The 17713-nt window shown below is 41.5% G+C and overlaps 2 protein-coding genes across 8 annotated transcripts; both read left to right on the top strand.

Moving 5' to 3' along the window:
* The first annotated feature begins 1526 nt into the window (after positions 1–1526).
* Positions 1527–11443, top strand: LOC141845906 (uncharacterized). The gene is given in 14 exon segments (XM_074733907.1): positions 1527–2849; positions 2945–3285; positions 3379–3589; positions 3680–3917; positions 4009–4159; positions 4259–4557; positions 8065–8169; positions 8327–8519; positions 8521–9658; positions 9754–10094; positions 10188–10398; positions 10489–10726; positions 10813–10963; positions 11063–11443. Coding segments are annotated over 14 exon segments (5208 nt in total). The 5' UTR covers positions 1527–1561; the 3' UTR covers positions 11366–11443.
* A 2955-nt stretch (positions 11444–14398) lies between these two features.
* Positions 14399–17472, top strand: LOC141845820 (G-type lectin S-receptor-like serine/threonine-protein kinase At4g27290). Of its 7 annotated transcripts, none has more exons than XM_074733824.1 (7): positions 14399–15686; positions 15777–15902; positions 15984–16123; positions 16212–16422; positions 16512–16749; positions 16841–16991; positions 17095–17472. In XM_074733824.1, the coding sequence occupies exons 1-7, from the start codon at positions 14399–14401 to the stop codon at positions 17392–17394; spliced, it is 2454 nt and encodes an 817-aa protein (XP_074589925.1). In that variant the 3' UTR covers positions 17395–17472. The 7 variants fall into 7 exon arrangements, with proteins under 7 accessions (XP_074589925.1, XP_074589926.1, XP_074589927.1 ...); XM_074733825.1 differs by having other exon boundaries at positions 15789–15902; positions 15969–16123; XM_074733826.1 differs by having other exon boundaries at positions 15789–15902; positions 16002–16123.
* The last annotated feature ends 241 nt before the right edge of the window (positions 17473–17713 follow it).

The raw sequence follows: 17713 nt of genomic DNA on the forward strand, positions 1-17713 counted from the left end.
GTGGTAAACATACTTCATTTGCATCCAGCAGCAGCTCAATCTCACACTAAGACCTTGCTCACAAGGACAATCCTGAAAGCAAAACAAGAAAGTGATCATCTGAGTTTCCGGGAGCTCTCAGTTGGTGTTAGAAGCAATTTCTCAAAGACTTTGCACTTGCAATTCCAAGTCATACTGGAAAAGAAAGCCTTGTAAGTTTTCTTTATGTGGTTGACATGTTGATCCATGCTTTAGTTTGAAAAGTCGGTTTAGCATTTGATGTTTTGTGCCCAAATCTTAGTTAGAATAGGCTACTTAAAGCCAACAACACTAGCAGATTTTTATTGGATAAATAGTAGAATGGAGGAGCACTTGAGCAAATGCTATTGCAAAACCAGGCCACGATAATATCAGTAGAACACTAATTGATACATGGACAGCTTGTCCTGTATATAGGTCATCTGTGACAACAATCACTAGTTCATATAGTTTTGCACAAATACAGAATTATGACAATAATCACGACTAAAAGATGTCATCATACTTTAAATTGATTTAGATAGTTAATAACAAGGTGAAAGTTAACCTCCCATTCTCGATTGAATGAATGCTTCTGAGTGCAAAACCTCCCATTCCTGATTTCCCTGAATCATCTACTTCCCTGTTTTCCAGTAGCTTTCTTTAACCTGACCTAGGGCCATGCATTCAAGTATTGTGATATTCTGTAATGCTTTGACTTCTGTTACTTTGACTATTTGTATTACAGTCAACGCGGAGTTCTCTGAAATGGATATTCTAGCCTGTTTTTTTTTTTGGAGACAAATCAACGTGGAGTTCTCTGAAGTCTGAACCCCTTGCCATCATTTTTTCTTCTGTCTATATCTGCAGCTAGCAGTCCCAACATCTTAAGAGGAAGACAAAGTCAACTCATAACAAGTAAATGCTGAACGAAACTCTCTATTGATAGATAATATAAAATTTAAAGGACGGTTCTTTCAGTACAATTTTTTTTTAAAAGTTGGTACCAATTATACATGCACGTTTAAAATGAACAAGTTATTGAAATAGTTGTTTAAATTAGTTTCGAGTTTCAGCTTTGTTTAAATTTCACTTTAACTTGATTGATTTAGTTGTTATTAATCTTTGTTTAATTGATTAATGGGAGTGATGTTTCAACTTTATTTATTTGTTTGTTTTGAGAATATGAGCAGTCGTTCAAATTTAATTAATTAATTAATTTGTAAATATTAAACGAATATAAATAAATTTTTATAAAGACTAAACATATGAATATTTGATTGAGTTCTATCAATACGGTTGAAGGCGGCGATGGATTGAAGGCGAAGGGGGTTGACTTGTGTGGTTTTGAAATTTGGTAGGAAAAAAAGGCTATTCATGGATAATGGATTTGAATAATATTAAAGTTTTTTTACTTGGTTGAATAATATTCATGATAATGAAATTTGGAAAAAAAAACTAATAATTTAGCCGCCAGCAGTTCATCTCTTCCAGGAAAGTCCTTCACATTAATTGATCAATTCTCCATCCTCCAGTCGCATTGATCGCCCTTCATTGATTCACGATGAGCAGAATCATCTTCCTTCTTGTCGGCGTCATGCTCTTCTCTTGCTCCACCGCAGACGACACGTTAACTCCGGGCCGGCCTCTCACTGACGACGGCGAAGCAAGCTTGATCTCCGCCGGCGGCAAGTTCCAGCTGGGCTTCTTCAGCCCCGCCGGATCGAGCAATCGCTACGTCGGCATATGGTTCCGCAACATCTCCGTCGACTCCGTCGTGTGGATCGCCAACCGCCGGCGTCCCATCGCCGGCACATCAGGCAGCCTTTCTCTCACAGCAAACGGAACGCTCCTTATCGCCGACGGCAACGGAACCGTCTACTGGACCTCTTCCACTGAGATCGCCGTTGCTAACCCGTCTGTGCAGCTTCTGGACGACGCAAACTTGGTGGTCAGAGAGGCCGGCGGCGACAGGAACAGCTACCCGGCGTGGCAGAGCCACGACTTCCCGACCAACATCTACCTCGCGGGCATGAAGATCGGGTGGAACCTCACGAGCGGGCTCAACCGCCGGCTGACGTCCTGGACAAGCGTCACCGATCCGGCGCCGGGGAACTACACATACGGCATCGAGAAACAGGGCAACGCGCAGGAGGTCGTGTGGCAGGGGACGCAGCCGCACTGGCGGTCGGGGCCATGGAACGGTCTCTACTTCAGCGGCGTCCCGGGGACCGTGGCGGAAAGCCTGGTGCGCTACGAGTTCGTGGTGGACGAACAAGAAGTCGTCACATGGTTCGCCGTGGAAGATCCGTCCGTGATCTCTAGGCAGGTGCTGGCGCCTGACGGGCGGATGCGGGGCGAGGTGTGGATGGAGGAGACGCAGACATGGAGTGTGCGGTCGTACGTTCCCAATGACCCCTGCGACGTCTTCTCCGCCTGCGGCCCCAACGCGGTCTGCTACCCCAACATCTGGCCTATGTGTCAGTGCCTGCCGGGGTTTCGCCCCCGGAATCCGCGGAACTGGGACGTGATCGGAGATCCCTCCGACGGCTGCGTGCGGACAACGGCGCTGGATTGCCAGAACGGAACCGACGGGTTCTTTCAGCAGAGCAGCGTGAAGCTGCCGGACACGACAGCCTCGGCAGTGAACCGGAGCATGAGCCTGGAGGATTGCCGGAGCTGGTGCTTGGGGATTTGCTCCTGCACGGCGTACGCGAGTGCCAATCTCAGTACCGGGAGCGAAAGCGGCTGCATGATTTGGACGTCCGGACTCGCTGATATCAAGTTCTTCTACGGCAGTTCGTCAGCGCAGCCTCTCCATGTCAGACTCGCCGCCGCCGATCTGGCTGCAGGTCAGTGATCAAACATGAAAAATCTATTGCTAGATTTAACAGTGAGAATCCTAAATTATGCCGCCGGTTAACTTGTCGACACATTTCCGCGTCAGTCACGGAGCCGATGGAGTCTGGCCAACGTCGTGTGCGCACGATCATCATCACCATCTCCTGTGTAGCAGCTCTTTGCTTACTTTGCGTCGCTAGCTGTGTTTGGGCAGCAAAGAAGAAGAAGAGTAAATGTCAACCAATCTCTACTCATCTTAGATTTTGTAACTTGACATATCGATTCATTTCTGGTGTCTTATTCTTCGCAGAGCATCGTTCCAATGAAGAAGTAGAAGAGGAAAACTTGGACCTGCCGTTATTTGATTTACGCACAATTGCAGAGGCCACTGGAAACTTTTGCATCGACAACAAGCTTGGAGAGGGTGGATTCGGTCCTGTTTATAAGGTATTTGGGAGTGATTGTCACTGCAAGCATTCCAATTCAGTGAAGGTAGAGATTTAATTTGTGACTGAGTTTCGATATATGATATATGTGCAGGGAAAGTTGAAGGAGGGTCAAGAAATAGCTGTGAAGACGTTATCGAAGATGTCGACGCAGGGCACTGATGAGTTCAAGAACGAGGTGATGGTGATCGCCAAGCTGCAACACCGGAACCTCGTTCGACTTCTTGGTTGTTGCATTCAAGGAGGAGAAAGAATGTTGATCTACGAGTACATGCTCAATGGAAGCTTGGACACCTTCTTATTTGGTTAGTTAGATACTTAAATCTCTTGCGATAAGACTCAGGTTAAGTTAATATACAAGATCTTTGATTTTCTCTTGGCTCCTTATCGACCAGATAAGGATAGATGTCGATTGTTGGATTGGAGAATGCGATACAACATCATACTTGGCATTGTTCGAGGTCTTCTTTATCTTCACCATGATTCTAGATACAGAATCATACACAGGGATTTGAAAACTAGCAACATACTTCTTGATAAGGATATGAATCCTAAAATATCTGACTTTGGCATGGCAAAATTATTTGGCGGAGATGAAACAACAGGAAATACCAAGAGAGTCGCAGGAACATAGTAAGTTTTTCAAATCACTCTTTCATTACCTTACTTGGAGAAAAGTAAAAATTTCAAATTGATTTTATAATTCATTAATATTTTGATGCAGTGGATATATGTCTCCAGAATATGCCATGAATGGAATATTTTCAGTGAAATCTGATGTATTTAGTTTTGGAGTATTAATGCTTGAGATTATAACCGGCAAAAAGAATAATGGAGCTTATCAATCCGTTCATCACCAAAATCTTCTAGGAGAGGTAAGAAGTAAATATTTAATATCGGATAAAAATTAGAAGAGCATCTTAAATTTATAAAATTATGAAATATGACTGTGTATTATATTTTTTTTTCTTTAGATTTGGAGCTTATGGAAAGAAAATAGAGTTGCAGAAATAGTCGACGATTCAATCCATCATTCTTGTCCCTTCGATGAAGTTTTGACATGTATAAAGGTTGGACTTTTATGTGTTCAAGAGCGATCAGAAGATAGACCGATAATGTCCGTCGTGCTACAAATGATGTTGGGAAGTAATAGTTCTCTATTACCCGAACCCAAACAACCAGGGTTTGTTGTTACTGGTAATCAAAATGACAATGATTCATCGGGTGCTTTGTTATCAATCAACCGCTTGTCTGTGACAATATTAGAAGGACGATAATGGTAGCTATTAGAAATACCATTAAATTTTGTAAAAGATATGTTATTCTTCATAAATTAATAAATAGATTATTTTTTTTATGCATTCTGAGTTTTTATCGTCGTCAAGCAACACAAATCACTCCTAGTTCATTCACAGATCTCTAAGCTACATGCCAACAAAACAAAAATGCAGCTTGTCTTGCAGCTTTGAGAAAACTTTTAAAGCAGCATAAACACAGTCAAATATATATGAATATATATGATGGTGTTCTTTCTTCGGAAGTGCATCTCCTTTTGCTTGTGTTCTATGAATCAAAGCTTGTTATATAGTTAAGAGCGGTGTTTCTGATGTGACCTCTTTGATAGTCAAGTCAGCGGTGGGCTAAGGTATGAGACTCACAGACATGCTCGAGAGAGTGAAAGAATCAAGAAAAATGAAAAAGATTTATCTTCGCGCGAGAGAAGAAAATCGTATTTTCATGGAATCTTATGTAACCACGGAGATGAAAGGTCCACATAAGCTATCACATGTGCAATCGCATAAGCGAAGCGTTGCCCATCGACCAACTGCATGCACGAGATGCCACGTCACAGGCAACAATAATTGATTCATACTCCTGATACCGTTAAGCCATTATCCAAGTGTCGCTCTTCAAGTAGGCAGCCTCGTTATGATCAATTTTGCATTAGTGGATGTCGGAGGTTGAAGTCAGAAAGAACTCACTCAACTAGGATTCCTCGTTATCTAGGAACCCATATATATGATCGTTCGGATAGATGAGGTTGAGGTTTGGTGGGACCCTATTGTTATGGAGGGCATCATCCAACATACAGGCCTAATATCAGGCGACGATCCGACTGAATTTACTCGAGCAAGATGAAAAACTTAACTCATTGCAGTTTTAGTGGAAGAGAAATGGAGGTTTAAGGGGGAAAAGAGGGGATAACAAAAAAGAGGTTGGATAACAATTTACTTTGTTTGGTAACATTTTAAAGATGTAATGTAATGTAATTGGATTACAAAAGAGGAATCAAGATATGTAATCTGGATTACAAAGGAAATAGTATGTAATCCAGATTACATTACAGATTCTATTTTTATCGTACCAAATATACCCTTCCACTTTATTAATAAAATTAATAATTTTATAAAATCAATAATTTATTAATTATAATTAATTATTAATTATTAATAAACTTAATTAAAATAATTAATAAAAGTATTAATAAAATAATAATTGTTAATTATTAAAATAAGTATTAATAATTATAATTAATAAAATAATTAAAATAATAAAATTAATAATAATAATTATTAATAATTTAAATAAAAATTATTTATTATTATTAATTAATAAAATATTTATTAATTATTTTAATAATTTTTATTTTATAATTTTAATTAATAATTAATTATTAATAAAATTAATTAAAATAATTAATAAAAGTATTAATAAAATAATAATTATTAATTATTAAAATAAGTATTAATAATTATAATTAATAAAATAATAAAATTATTAATAAATTAAAAATAATTAATTAATTATTAATAATTAATTTTAAAAATTAATAGTTAATAATAAATTATTAATTATTAATTATTAATTATTAAAAATTATTAATTAATTTTAATTAGTAATTAATAAATATTTTAATAATTTTTATTTTTTATAATTAATAAAATTATTAAATAATTATTAATTTTATTAATAAAAATTATTAATTTTATTAATAATAAAAATTAAAAATTATTAATTATTAATTATTAATAAAATATTTTATTTTAAAGATAATAAAAATAATCTTTATTATTAAATTTATTTTTATTTTATTTTAAAAATTAGGAGGGTATTATTGGTATTTTATAATAATAAAAATTAAATTCCTTACTGAAAATAATGTACACCAAACACTGTAATGTAATCATTCTTGTAATCAAAGATTACATGCATTCCTTCAACCAAACATAGTAATGTAATCAAGATTACATTACATTACATTACAAACTTGATTACATTACAAGTGTGATTACATTACGTCGTACCAAACGTAGCCTTAGATTAAGAGAAACGAAATGATAAACAATATGCCATTTAGTATTATTAGCTAGTTCATGGACTTTTACAATATCTTGCGATCCTACAACAATTAGTGTCCTCAAGCCATGAACTATCTAAAGAGGATGAAGAATTATCCACCCCTCGGGGCAATGGTGCCGCTGTTAAAGTCCTTTGATGGATTTCAAAATTTTCAAATTCAAGATTCAATTGCGGTACATTGCAGAGATGATTTTCCTCTAGTGAATAACAGATAAGATAAAGTGAACTATCTGAATGGATCACCGCGAGTGCTTTCTGAGTTATTATGATGGTCGATGAAAATTTTTTATGGGATCAGATTGATCATCTTCAAAATTAGTCCGTATAAATTGAATACCTACCAATTTTAAAAAATAGAGTTATCCTTAAATCATAAGAAAATAATGGCATGAAAAGATTGTAGCTTTGACTACCACTTGTGTCCATTGAATGAGTGAAGAAATCTTGAACCATAAAGGATTGAAGTAGTCTTCTCTTATGCCCATCTCGTGCAAACCATAAGTAGGTTTGACTTTCATATTTGGTACCCCTATAATAATATGCAATTAAGTAGATTTGACTTTCATGTTTGGTACCTCTATAATAATATGCAATTAAGTAGGTTTTACTTTCATGTTTGGTACCTTTATAATAATTTGCAATTAAAGAAGTCAGGATAGTCTAAGAGATCGAGGCATGTGAGCCGGGCCGATTAAGGTCTGATGGTCTGAAAGGAAAAGGATGGACGGAGGATATTGGACTCGATACTTGGGGCTCGATTGTAGGAGTGCTCGGGAATGAGGTTTTCGACACTCAGAGAATTATTTTAGGAAGGAGGGGAGGGCAATGAAGGTGATCAATGAGGACAAATATTAATCGTTACATGAGGAGATGATCGAGGAATTGTTCCCAAAATCATAATGTCATAATTAGCTCCTATAAAACAGGACAGGTAAGAATATAATTTTTTTCTTCAATAATCTATTTTATCCGAATCTTTATTTTCTATTCGGAAGCCTCACTTAAGAACCGAGAGGTTATGCTGGACCAGACTAGTGCCCTCTAAGTGAGTTCATGTTAACCTTGAGTAGGAACTTATTCTTTGGTCTTGGAAGGATTAAGGAGTGTTCGTGTCAATGTTTGAAGAATAAATTAAATTAATAAATGGAGTAAAACATACAAATAAAAAGAGATACAAAGAAGATAGGTTTTTAATTTTGAATTTTATAAATGAACAAAGGTCAACGCATGGATTATTCAGCATGAGATCATGATCGGACTATTTACAGCAGCGGTCTTTTTGATTTACTGACTATAATTTTGTCTTCATTTTCCGGCGACTTCGCTGACTTTAAATCTGTATTTACTTCTTCTGTTCGATGAATTCCACGCTAAGCTCACGATGCTATGAGAGGGATTGCATTCCTTCTCTACCCCTCAGTCTCTTCTCTTTCTCGATCGCCGGCGACAGGTTGACTCCGGCGCAGCCACTGCTCGACGACGACGGCAGTGGAAACTTGGTCTCCGGCGGGAGGTTCGAGTTGAGGTTCGCCCTGCTTGTTGGAGTTTTGCATTTGCCCTAAGCCCTGCTCAATTCACGCAGAACCGCTGCGTCGTCGGCATTTGGAATTCCATGCCACAATTCTCCATCCTCCAGCCGCATTGACAACATCATAATTCAACTTATTTAATTTGATTGACAGGATCATTCACGCTATCATGAGCAGAATCCATCTTCCTTCCAGCCGCTTCGCCCTTCTCATCATTCACGGCGTCATTCCTTCTTCGGTGCCTTGCTCCACCGCAGAAGGCACGTTAACTCCGGGCCGGCCTCTCACTGACGACGGCGAAGCAAGCTTGATCTCCGCCGGCGGCAAGTTCCAGCTGGGCTTCTTCAACCTCCACCGGATCGAGCAATCGCTACGTCGGCATATGGTTCCGCAACATCTCCGTCGAATCCGTCGTGTGGATCGCCAACCGCCGGCGTCCCATCGCCGGCACATCAGGCAGCCTTTCTCTCACAGCAAACGGAACGCTCCTCATCGCCGATGGCAACGGAACCGTCTACTGGACCTCCTCCACTGAGGTCGCCGTTGCTAACCCGTCTGTGCAGCTTCTCGACGACGCAAACTTGGTGGTCAGAGAGGCCGGCGGCGACCGGAATAGCTACCCGGTGTGGCAGAGCCACGACTTCCCGACCAACATGCACCTCCCGGGCATGAAGATCGGGTGGAACCTCACGAGCGGGCTCAACCGCCAGCTCACGGCCTGGACAAGCGCCACCGATCCGGCTCCGGGGAACTACACCTTCGGCGTCGAGAAACAGGGCAACGCGCAGGTGTTCGTGTGGCAGGGGACGCAGCCGCGGTGGCGGTCGGGGCCATGGAACGGCCTCTACTTCAGCGGCCATCCGAGAATCGGGTTGGAAAGTCTGGTGCGCTACGAGTTCGCGGTGGACGAACAAGAAGTCGCCGCGTGGTTCGCCGTCAACAATCCGTCCGTGATCGTGAGGGCAGTGCTGATGCCTGACGGGCTGCTGCGGAGCGAGGTGTGGATGGAGGAGACGCAGACATGGAGTGGGTGGGTGTCTGCTCCCATGGACCCCTGCGACGTCTTCTCCCGCTGCGGCCCCAACGCGGTATGCTACCCCAACGCGTGGCCGATGTGTCGATGCCTGCCGGGGTTTCGCCCCCGGAATCCGCGGAACTGGGAGGTGAACGGAAATCCCACCGACGGCTGCGTGCGGAAAACGCCGCTGGATTGCCGGAACGCCACCGATGGGTTCTTTCAGCAGAGCAGCGTGAAGTTGCCGGACACGACAGCCTCGGCAGTGAACCGGAGCATGAGCCTGGAGGATTGCCGGAGCTGGTGCTTGGGGAGTTGCTCCTGCACGGCGTACGCGAGTGCCAATCTCAGTACCGGGAGCGAAAGTGGCTGCATGATTTGGACGTCCGGACTCGCTGATATCAAGTTCTACGGCAGTTCGCCAGCGCAGCCTCTCCATGTCAGACTCGCCGCCGCCGATCTGGCTGCAGGTCAGTGATCAAACATGAAAAATCTACTGCTAGATTTAACAGTGAGAATCCTAAATTATGCCGGCGGTTAACTTGTCGACACATTTCCGCGTCAGTCACGGAGCCGATGGAGTCTGGCCAACGTCGTATGCGCACGATCATCATCACCATCTCCTGTGTAGCAGCTCTTTTCTTACTTTGCGTCGCTAGCTGTGTTTGGGCAGCAAAGAAGAAGAAGAGTAAATGTCAACCAATCTCTACTCATCTTGGATTTTGTAACTTGACATATCGATTCATTTCTGGTGTCTTATTCTTCGCAGAGCATCGTTCCAATGAAGAAGTAGAAGAGGAAAACTTGGACCTGCCGTTATTTGATTTACGCACAATTGCAGAGGCCACTGGAAACTTTTGCATCGACAACAAGCTCGGAGAGGGTGGATTCGGTCCTGTTTATAAGGTATTTGGGAGTGATTGCCACTGCAAGCATTCCAATTCAGTGAAGGTAGAGATTTAATTTGTGAGTGAGTTTCCCTGATATATATATGTGCAGGGAAAGTTGAAGGAGGGTCAAGAAATAGCTGTGAAGACGTTATCGAAGATGTCGACGCAGGGCACTGATGAGTTCAAGAACGAGGTGATGGTGATCGCCAAGCTGCAACACCGGAACCTCGTTCGACTTCTTGGTTGTTGCATTCAAGGAGGAGAAAGAATGTTGATCTACGAGTACATGCTCAATGGAAGCTTGGACACCTTCTTATTTGGTTAGTTAGATACTTAAATCTCTTGCGATAAGACTCAGGTTAAGTTAATATACAAGATCTTTGATTTTCTCTTGGCTCCTTATCGACCAGATAAGGATAGATGTCGATTGTTGGATTGGAGAATGCGATACAACATCATACTTGGCATCGTTCGAGGTCTTCTTTATCTTCACCATGATTCTAGATACAGAATCATACACAGGGATTTGAAAACTAGCAACATACTTCTTGATAAGGATATGAATCCTAAAATATCTGACTTTGGCATGGCAAAATTATTTGGCGGAGATGAAACAACAGGAAATACCAAAAGAGTCGCAGGAACATAGTAAGTCTTTCAAATTACTCTTTTATTACGCGGAGAAAGGTAAAAATTTTAAATTGATTTTATAATTCATTAATATTTTGATGCAGTGGATATATGTCTCCAGAATATGCCATGAATGGAATATTTTCAGTGAAATCTGATGTATTTAGTTTTGGAGTATTAATGCTTGAGATTATATCCGGGAAACAGAATAATGGAACTTATCAATCCATTCATCACCAAAATCTTCTAGGAGAGGTAAGAAGTAAATATTTAATATCGGATAAAAATTAAAAGAACATCTTAACTTTAGAAAATCATGAAATATGACTGTGCATTATAATTTTTTTTCTTTAGATTTGGAGCTTATGGAAAGAAAATAGAGTTTCAGAAATAGTCGATGACTCCATCCATCATTCTTGTCCCTTCGATGAAGTTTTGACATGTATAAAGGTTGGGCTTTTATGTGTTCAAGAGCGGTCAGAAGATAGACCGATAATGTCTGCTGTGGTACAAATGTTGTTGGGAAGTAATAGTTCTCTATTACTCGAACCCAAACAACCAGGGTTTGTTGTTACTGGTAATCAAAATGACAATGATTCATCGGGTGCTTTGTTATCAATCAACCGCTTGTCTGTGACAATATTAGAAGGACGATAATGGTAGCTATTAGAAATACCATTAACTTTTGTAAAAGATATGTTTTTTCTTCATAAATTAATAAATTAATTGTTTTTTATGCATTCTGAGTTGTTATCATCGTCAAGTAACACAAATCACTCCTAGTTCATTCACAGATGTCTAAGCTACATGCCAACAAAACAAAAATGCAGCTTGTCTTGCAGCTTTGAGAAAACTTTTAAAGCAGCATAAATACAGTCAAAATATATGAATATATATATGATGGTGTCCTTTCTTTGGAAGTGCATCTCCTTTCGCTTGTGTTCTATGAATCAAAGCTTGTTAGTTAAGAGCGGTGTTTTTGATGTGACCCCTCTGACAGTCAAATCAACAATGGACTGAGGTAGTCGAAGTGTCTTATCTCAAGTGGTAAGCATGGAGATATGTGTTGCTTGAGGTTCCGGGTTCGAGTTCTCTTAGCAACATGTCTTTGTTGACTGAGGTGTTGTTTCGATTCGAGTCATCTTAACAACATGTATTTGTTGCCTGAGGTGCTATTTCGACAGTAGGCTCTTATCAACATAGTGTTACCATACCTCTAAAAAATCTTTTAGGAGGTTTTTTGATATGGAGCCGTTTCGACAGTGAGGTCGGTCACTATAAAAAGTTTACCCAATACAGTTTAAGTTGAAGTATTTTATCTCAAGTGGTAAGCATGGAAACATGTGTTGCTTGAGGTTCCGGGTTCGAGTCCTCGTAGCAACATGTCTTTGTTGACTGAGGTGCTGTTTCGATTCGAGTCATCTTAGCAACATGTATTTGTTGGCTAAAGTACTATTTCGGTAGTAAGCTCTTATCAACATAGTGGTACCGTGCCTCCAAAAAATTCCTTAGGGGGTTTTCTGATATGGAGTTGTTTCGATGGTGGGCCGGTCACTATAAAAAGTTTACCCAATATAGTTTCCTCCTCTGTCGTGATCAACTACAGTTTTTCGATTTACCTCCTCACAAATGGTCGTGGGGCCGACCGTGTGGGGTCGCTGGGGTGGCGGATTCCACCTTTTCGCAGAAGAGCAATGGGCTGAGGTATGAGACTCACAGACATGGCCGAGAGAGCGAAAGAATCGAGAAAAATGGAAAAGATTTGTCTTCACGCAAGAGAAGAAAATCATATTTTCATGTAATCTTATGTAACCACGGAGAGGGAAAGGTCCATGTAAGCTATCACATGTGCAACCGCATAAGCGAAACGCCGCCCATCGACCAACTGCATGCGCGAGATACCATGTCACAGGCAACAATAATTGATTCATACTCCTGATACTGTCAAGCCATTATCCAAGTGTCGCTCTTCAAGTAGGTAGCCTCGCTAGGATCAATTTCGCATTACTGGATGTCGGAGGTTGAAGTGAAAAAGAACTCGCTCAACTAGGATTCCTCGTTATCGGATAGATGAGGTCGAGGTTTGGTGGGACCCTATTGTTATGGAGGGCATTGTCCAACGTACAGGGCTAATATCGGGTGACGATTCGATCGAATTTACCCAAGCAGTATCAAGATGAAAAACTTAACTCATTACGGTTTTAGTGGAAGAGAAATGGAGGTTTAAGGGGGGAAAAGAGGTTGGATAACCATTAGATTAAGAGAAACGAAATGATAAACAATATGCCATTTAGGATTATAAGCTATTTTATGGACTTAATTTTACAATATCTTGAGATCCTACAACAATTAGTGTCCTCAAACCATGAATAGGATGATGAAGAATTATCCACCTCTCGGGACAACGGTGCCGCTGTTAAAGTCTTTCGATGGATCTCAAAAATTTTGAATTCGAGACTTAACTGCAGTATATTACAAAGATGATTTCCCTCTAGTGAGTAGCAGATCAGAGAAAGCGAACCATATGAATGGACCACCGTGAGTACTTTTTGATTTATTATGATGGTCGATGAGAAATTTTCATGGGATCAAATTGATCATTATCTTCAGAATTAGTCGGTATAAATTGGATACCTACCAATTAAAAAAAATAGAGTTATCCTTAAATCATAAAAAATAATGGCATGAAAAGATTGTAGCTTTGACTACTACTTGTGTTCCTTGAATGAGTGAAGAATTCTTCAGCCATAAAGGATTGAAGTAGTCCTTCTCTTATGCCCATCTCATGCAAACCATAAGTAGGTTTGACTTTCATGTTTGGTACCCCAATAATAATATGTAATTAAGTAGGTTTGACTTTCATATTTGACTTTCATGTTTGGTACCCTTATAATAATATGCGATTAAGTAGGTTTGACTTTCATATTTGGTACCCCTATAATAATTTGCACCGTTACTCAATGAAGGCTATAAAAGAGGACGGGTAAGAGCATAATTTTTCTCTTCAATAGTCCTTTTTTATCAGACAATATCTTTATTTTCTATTCCAAAGCCTCGCTTAAGAACAGAGAGATCATGTTGGGACAAGACTAGACCAGTGCCCTCTAAGTGAGTTGGTGTTAACCTTGGTTAGGAACTTATTCTTTGATCTTCGAAGGATTAAGGAGTGTTCTTATCAATGTTGAAGAATAAATTAAATCAACAAATGAAGTAAAACATACAAATAAAAAGAGATAGAAAGAAAATAGGTTTTTAATTTTTAATTTTATAAATGAACAAAGGTCAACGCAGGGATTATTCAGCATGAGATCATGATCGGATTATTTAAAGCAGCGGTCTTTTTGATTTACTGACTATAATTTTGTCTTCACTTTCCGGTGACTTCGTTGACTGTGAATCTGTATCTACTTCTTCTGTTCGATAAATTCCACGCTAAGCTCGCGATGCTATGAGAGGGATTGCATTCCTTCTCTACCTCCTCAGTCTCTTCTCTTTCTCGATCGCCGGCGACAGGTTGACTCCGACGCAGCCTCTGCTCGACGACGACGGCAGTGTAAACTTGATCTCCGGAGGTTCGAGCTGGGGTTCTTCAGCCCTGCTCTCACGCAGAACCGCTGCGTCGGCATTTGGAATTCCATGCCACAATTCTCCATCCTTCAGCCGCATTGATCGCCCTTCTCATCATTCACGATGAGACGAATCATCTTCCTTCTTTTCGGTGCCAGTCTGTTCTCTTTCTCAACTGCAGACGACACGTTAACTCCGGGCCGGCCTCTCACTGACGACGGCGAAGCAAGCTTGATCTCCGCCGGTGGCAAGTTCCAACTGGGCTTCTTCAGCCCCGCCGGATCGAGCAATCGCTACGTCGGCATATGGTTCCGCAACATCTCCGTCGACTCCGTCGTGTGGATCGCCAACCGCCGGCGTCCCATCGCCGGCACATCAGGCAGCCTTTCTCTCACAGCAAACGGAACGCTCCTCATCGCCGACGGCAACGGAACCGTCTACTGGACCTCTTCCACTGACATCGCCGTTGCTAACCCGTCTGTGCAGCTTCTCGACGACGCAAACTTGGTGGTCAGAGAGGCCGGCGGCGACCGGAACAGCTACCCGGCGTGGCAGAGCCACGACTTCCCGACCAACATGCACCTCCCGGGCATGAAGATCGGGTGGAACCTCACGAGCGGGCTCAACCGCCAGCTCACGGCCTGGACAAGCGCCACCGATCCGGCTCCGGGGAACTACACCTTCGGCATCGAGAAACAGGGCAACGCGCAGGAGTTCGTGTGGCAGGGGACGCAGCCGCGGTGGCGGTCGGGGCCATGGAACGGCCTCTACTTCAGCGGCCTTCCGGGAATCGGGTCGGAAAGTCTGGTGCGCTACGAGTTCGCGGTGGACGAACAAGAAGTCGCCGCGTGGTTCGCCGTCAACAATCCGTCCGTGATCGTGAGGGGAGTGCTGATGCCGGACGGGCTGCTGCGGAGCGAGGTGTGGATGGAGGAGACGCAGACATGGAGTGTGTGGGTGTATGTTCCAATGGACCCCTGCGACGTCTTCTCCCCCTGCGGCCCCAACGCGGTATGCTACCCCAACGCGTGGCCGATGTGTCGATGCCTGCCGGGGTTTCGCCTCCGGAATCCGCGGAACTGGGACGTGAACGGAAATCCCTCCGACGGCTGCGTGCGGAAAACGCCGCTGGATTGCCGGAACGCCACCGATGGGTTCTTTCAGCAGAGCAGCGTGAAGTTGCCGGACACGACAGCCTCGGCAGTGAACCGGAGCATGAGCCTGGAGGATTGCCGGAACTGGTGCTTGGGGAATTGTTCCTGCACGGCGTACGCGAGTGCCAATCTCAGTACCGGGAGCGAAAGCGGCTGCATGATTTGGACGTCCGGACTCGCTGATATCAAGTTCTTCTACGGCAGTTCGTCAGCTCAGCCTCTCCATGTCAGGCTCGCCGCCCCCGATCTGGCTGCAGGTCAGTGGCCAAATCTGAAAACTGCTAGATTTAACAGTGAGAATCATAAATTATGCCGGCGGTTAACTTGTCGACTCATTTCTGCGGCAGCCACGGAGCCAGTGGAGTCCGGCCAACGTCGTATGCGCACGATCATCATCACCATCTCCTGTGCAGCAGTTCTTTTCTTATTTTGCGCCGCTTGCTGTGTTTGGGCAGCAAAGAAGAAGGAGAAGAGTAAATATCAACCAATCTCTTCTCTTCTTGGATTTTATAACTCGACATATCAATTGACTTCTGGAGTCTTATTCTTCGCAGAGCATCGTTCCGATGAAGAAGAAGTAGCAGAGGAAAACTTGGACCTGCCTGTATTTGATTTAGGCACAATTGCAGAGGCTACTGGAAACTTTTGCATTGACAACAAGCTTGGAGAGGGTGGATTCGGTCCTGTTTATAAGGTATTTGGGAGTGATTGTCACTGCAAGCATTCCAATTCAGTGAAGGTAGAGATTTAATTTGTGAGTGAGTTTCCTGATATATGTGCAGGGAAAGTTGAAGGAGGGTCAAGAAATAGCTGTGAAGAGGTTATCGAAGATGTCGACGCAGGGCACTGATGAGTTCAAGAACGAGGTGATGGTGATCGCCAAGCTGCAACACCGGAACCTCGTTCGACTTCTTGGTTGTTGCATTCAAGGAGGAGAAAGAATGTTGATCTACGAGTACATGCTCAATGGAAGCTTGGACACCTTCTTATTTGGTTAGTTAGTTACTTAAATCTCTTGCGATAAGACTCAGGTTAAGTTAATATACAAGATCTTTGATTTTCTCTTGGCTCTTATCGACCAGATAAGGATAGATGTCGATTGTTGGATTGGAGAATGCGATACAACATCATACTTGGCATTGTTCGAGGTCTTCTTTATCTTCACCATGATTCTAGATACAGAATCATACACAGGGATTTGAAAACTAGCAACATACTTCTTGATAAGGATATGAATCCTAAAATATCTGACTTTGGCATGGCAAAATTATTTGGCGGAGATGAAACAACAGGAAATACCAAGAGAGTCGCAGGAACATAGTAAGTTTTTCAAATCACTCTTTCATTACCTTACTTGGAGAAAGGTAAAAATTTCAAATTGATTTTATAATTCATTAATATTTTGATGCAGTGGATATATGTCTCCAGAATATGCCATGAATGGAATATTTTCAGTGAAATCTGATGTATTTAGTTTTGGAGTATTAATGCTTGAGATTATAACCGGCAAAAAGAATAATGGAGCTTATCAATCCGTTCATCACCAAAATCTTCTAGGAGAGGTAAGAAGTAAATATTTAATATCGGATAAAAATTAAAAGAGCATCTTAAATTTATAAAATTATGAAATATGACTGTGTATTATATTTTAATTTTTTTCTTTAGATTTGGAGCTTATGGAAAGAAAATAGAGTTTTAGAAATAGTCGACGATTCAATCCATCATTCTTGTCCCTTTGATGAAGTTTTGACATGTATAAAGGTTGGACTTTTATGTGTTCAAGAGCGATCAGAAGATAGACCGATAATGTCCTCCGTGCTACAAATGTTGGGAAGTAATAGTTCTCTATTACCCGAACCCAAACAACCAGGGTTTGTTGTTACTGGTAATCAAAATGACAATGATTCATCGGGTGCTTTGTTATCAATCAACCGCTTGTCTGTGACAATATTAGAAGGACGATAATGGTAGCTATTAGAAATACCATTAAATTTTGTAAAAGATATGTTATTCTTCATAAATTAATAAATAGATTATTTTTTTTATGCATTCTGAGTTTTTATCGTCGTCAAGCAACACAAATCACTCCTAGTTCATTCACAGATCTCTAAGCTACATGCCAACAAAACAAAAATGCAGCTTGTCTTGCAGCTTTGAGAAAACTTTTAAAGCAGCATAAACACAGTCAAATATATATGAATATATATGATGGTGTTCTTTCTTCGGAAGTGCATCTCCTTTTGCTTGTGTTCTATGAATCAAAGCTTGTTATATAGTTAAGAGC

The sequence above is a fragment of the Curcuma longa genome, chromosome 15 (genome assembly GCF_044706935.1).
Source record: "Curcuma longa cultivar G26 ecotype Majalengka, Jawa Barat chromosome 15, ITB_CL_G26_1.1, whole genome shotgun sequence".
In the NCBI taxonomy this organism is placed as follows: Eukaryota; Viridiplantae; Streptophyta; class Magnoliopsida; order Zingiberales; family Zingiberaceae; genus Curcuma; species Curcuma longa.

Bases quoted from the DNA above. Each gene is read 5' to 3' on its own strand.
- LOC141845820 (XM_074733819.1), top strand. From the start codon at position 14,399: ATGAGACGAATCATCTTCCTTCTTTTCGGTGCCAGTCTGTTCTCTTTC. The intron at 16,124-16,211 runs GTATTTGGGAGT...ATATATGTGCAG, and splicing joins GATTCGGTCCTGTTTATAAG to GGAAAGTTGAAGGAGGGTCA. The intron at 16,423-16,511 runs GTTAGTTAGTTA...CTTATCGACCAG, and splicing joins CTTGGACACCTTCTTATTTG to ATAAGGATAGATGTCGATTG.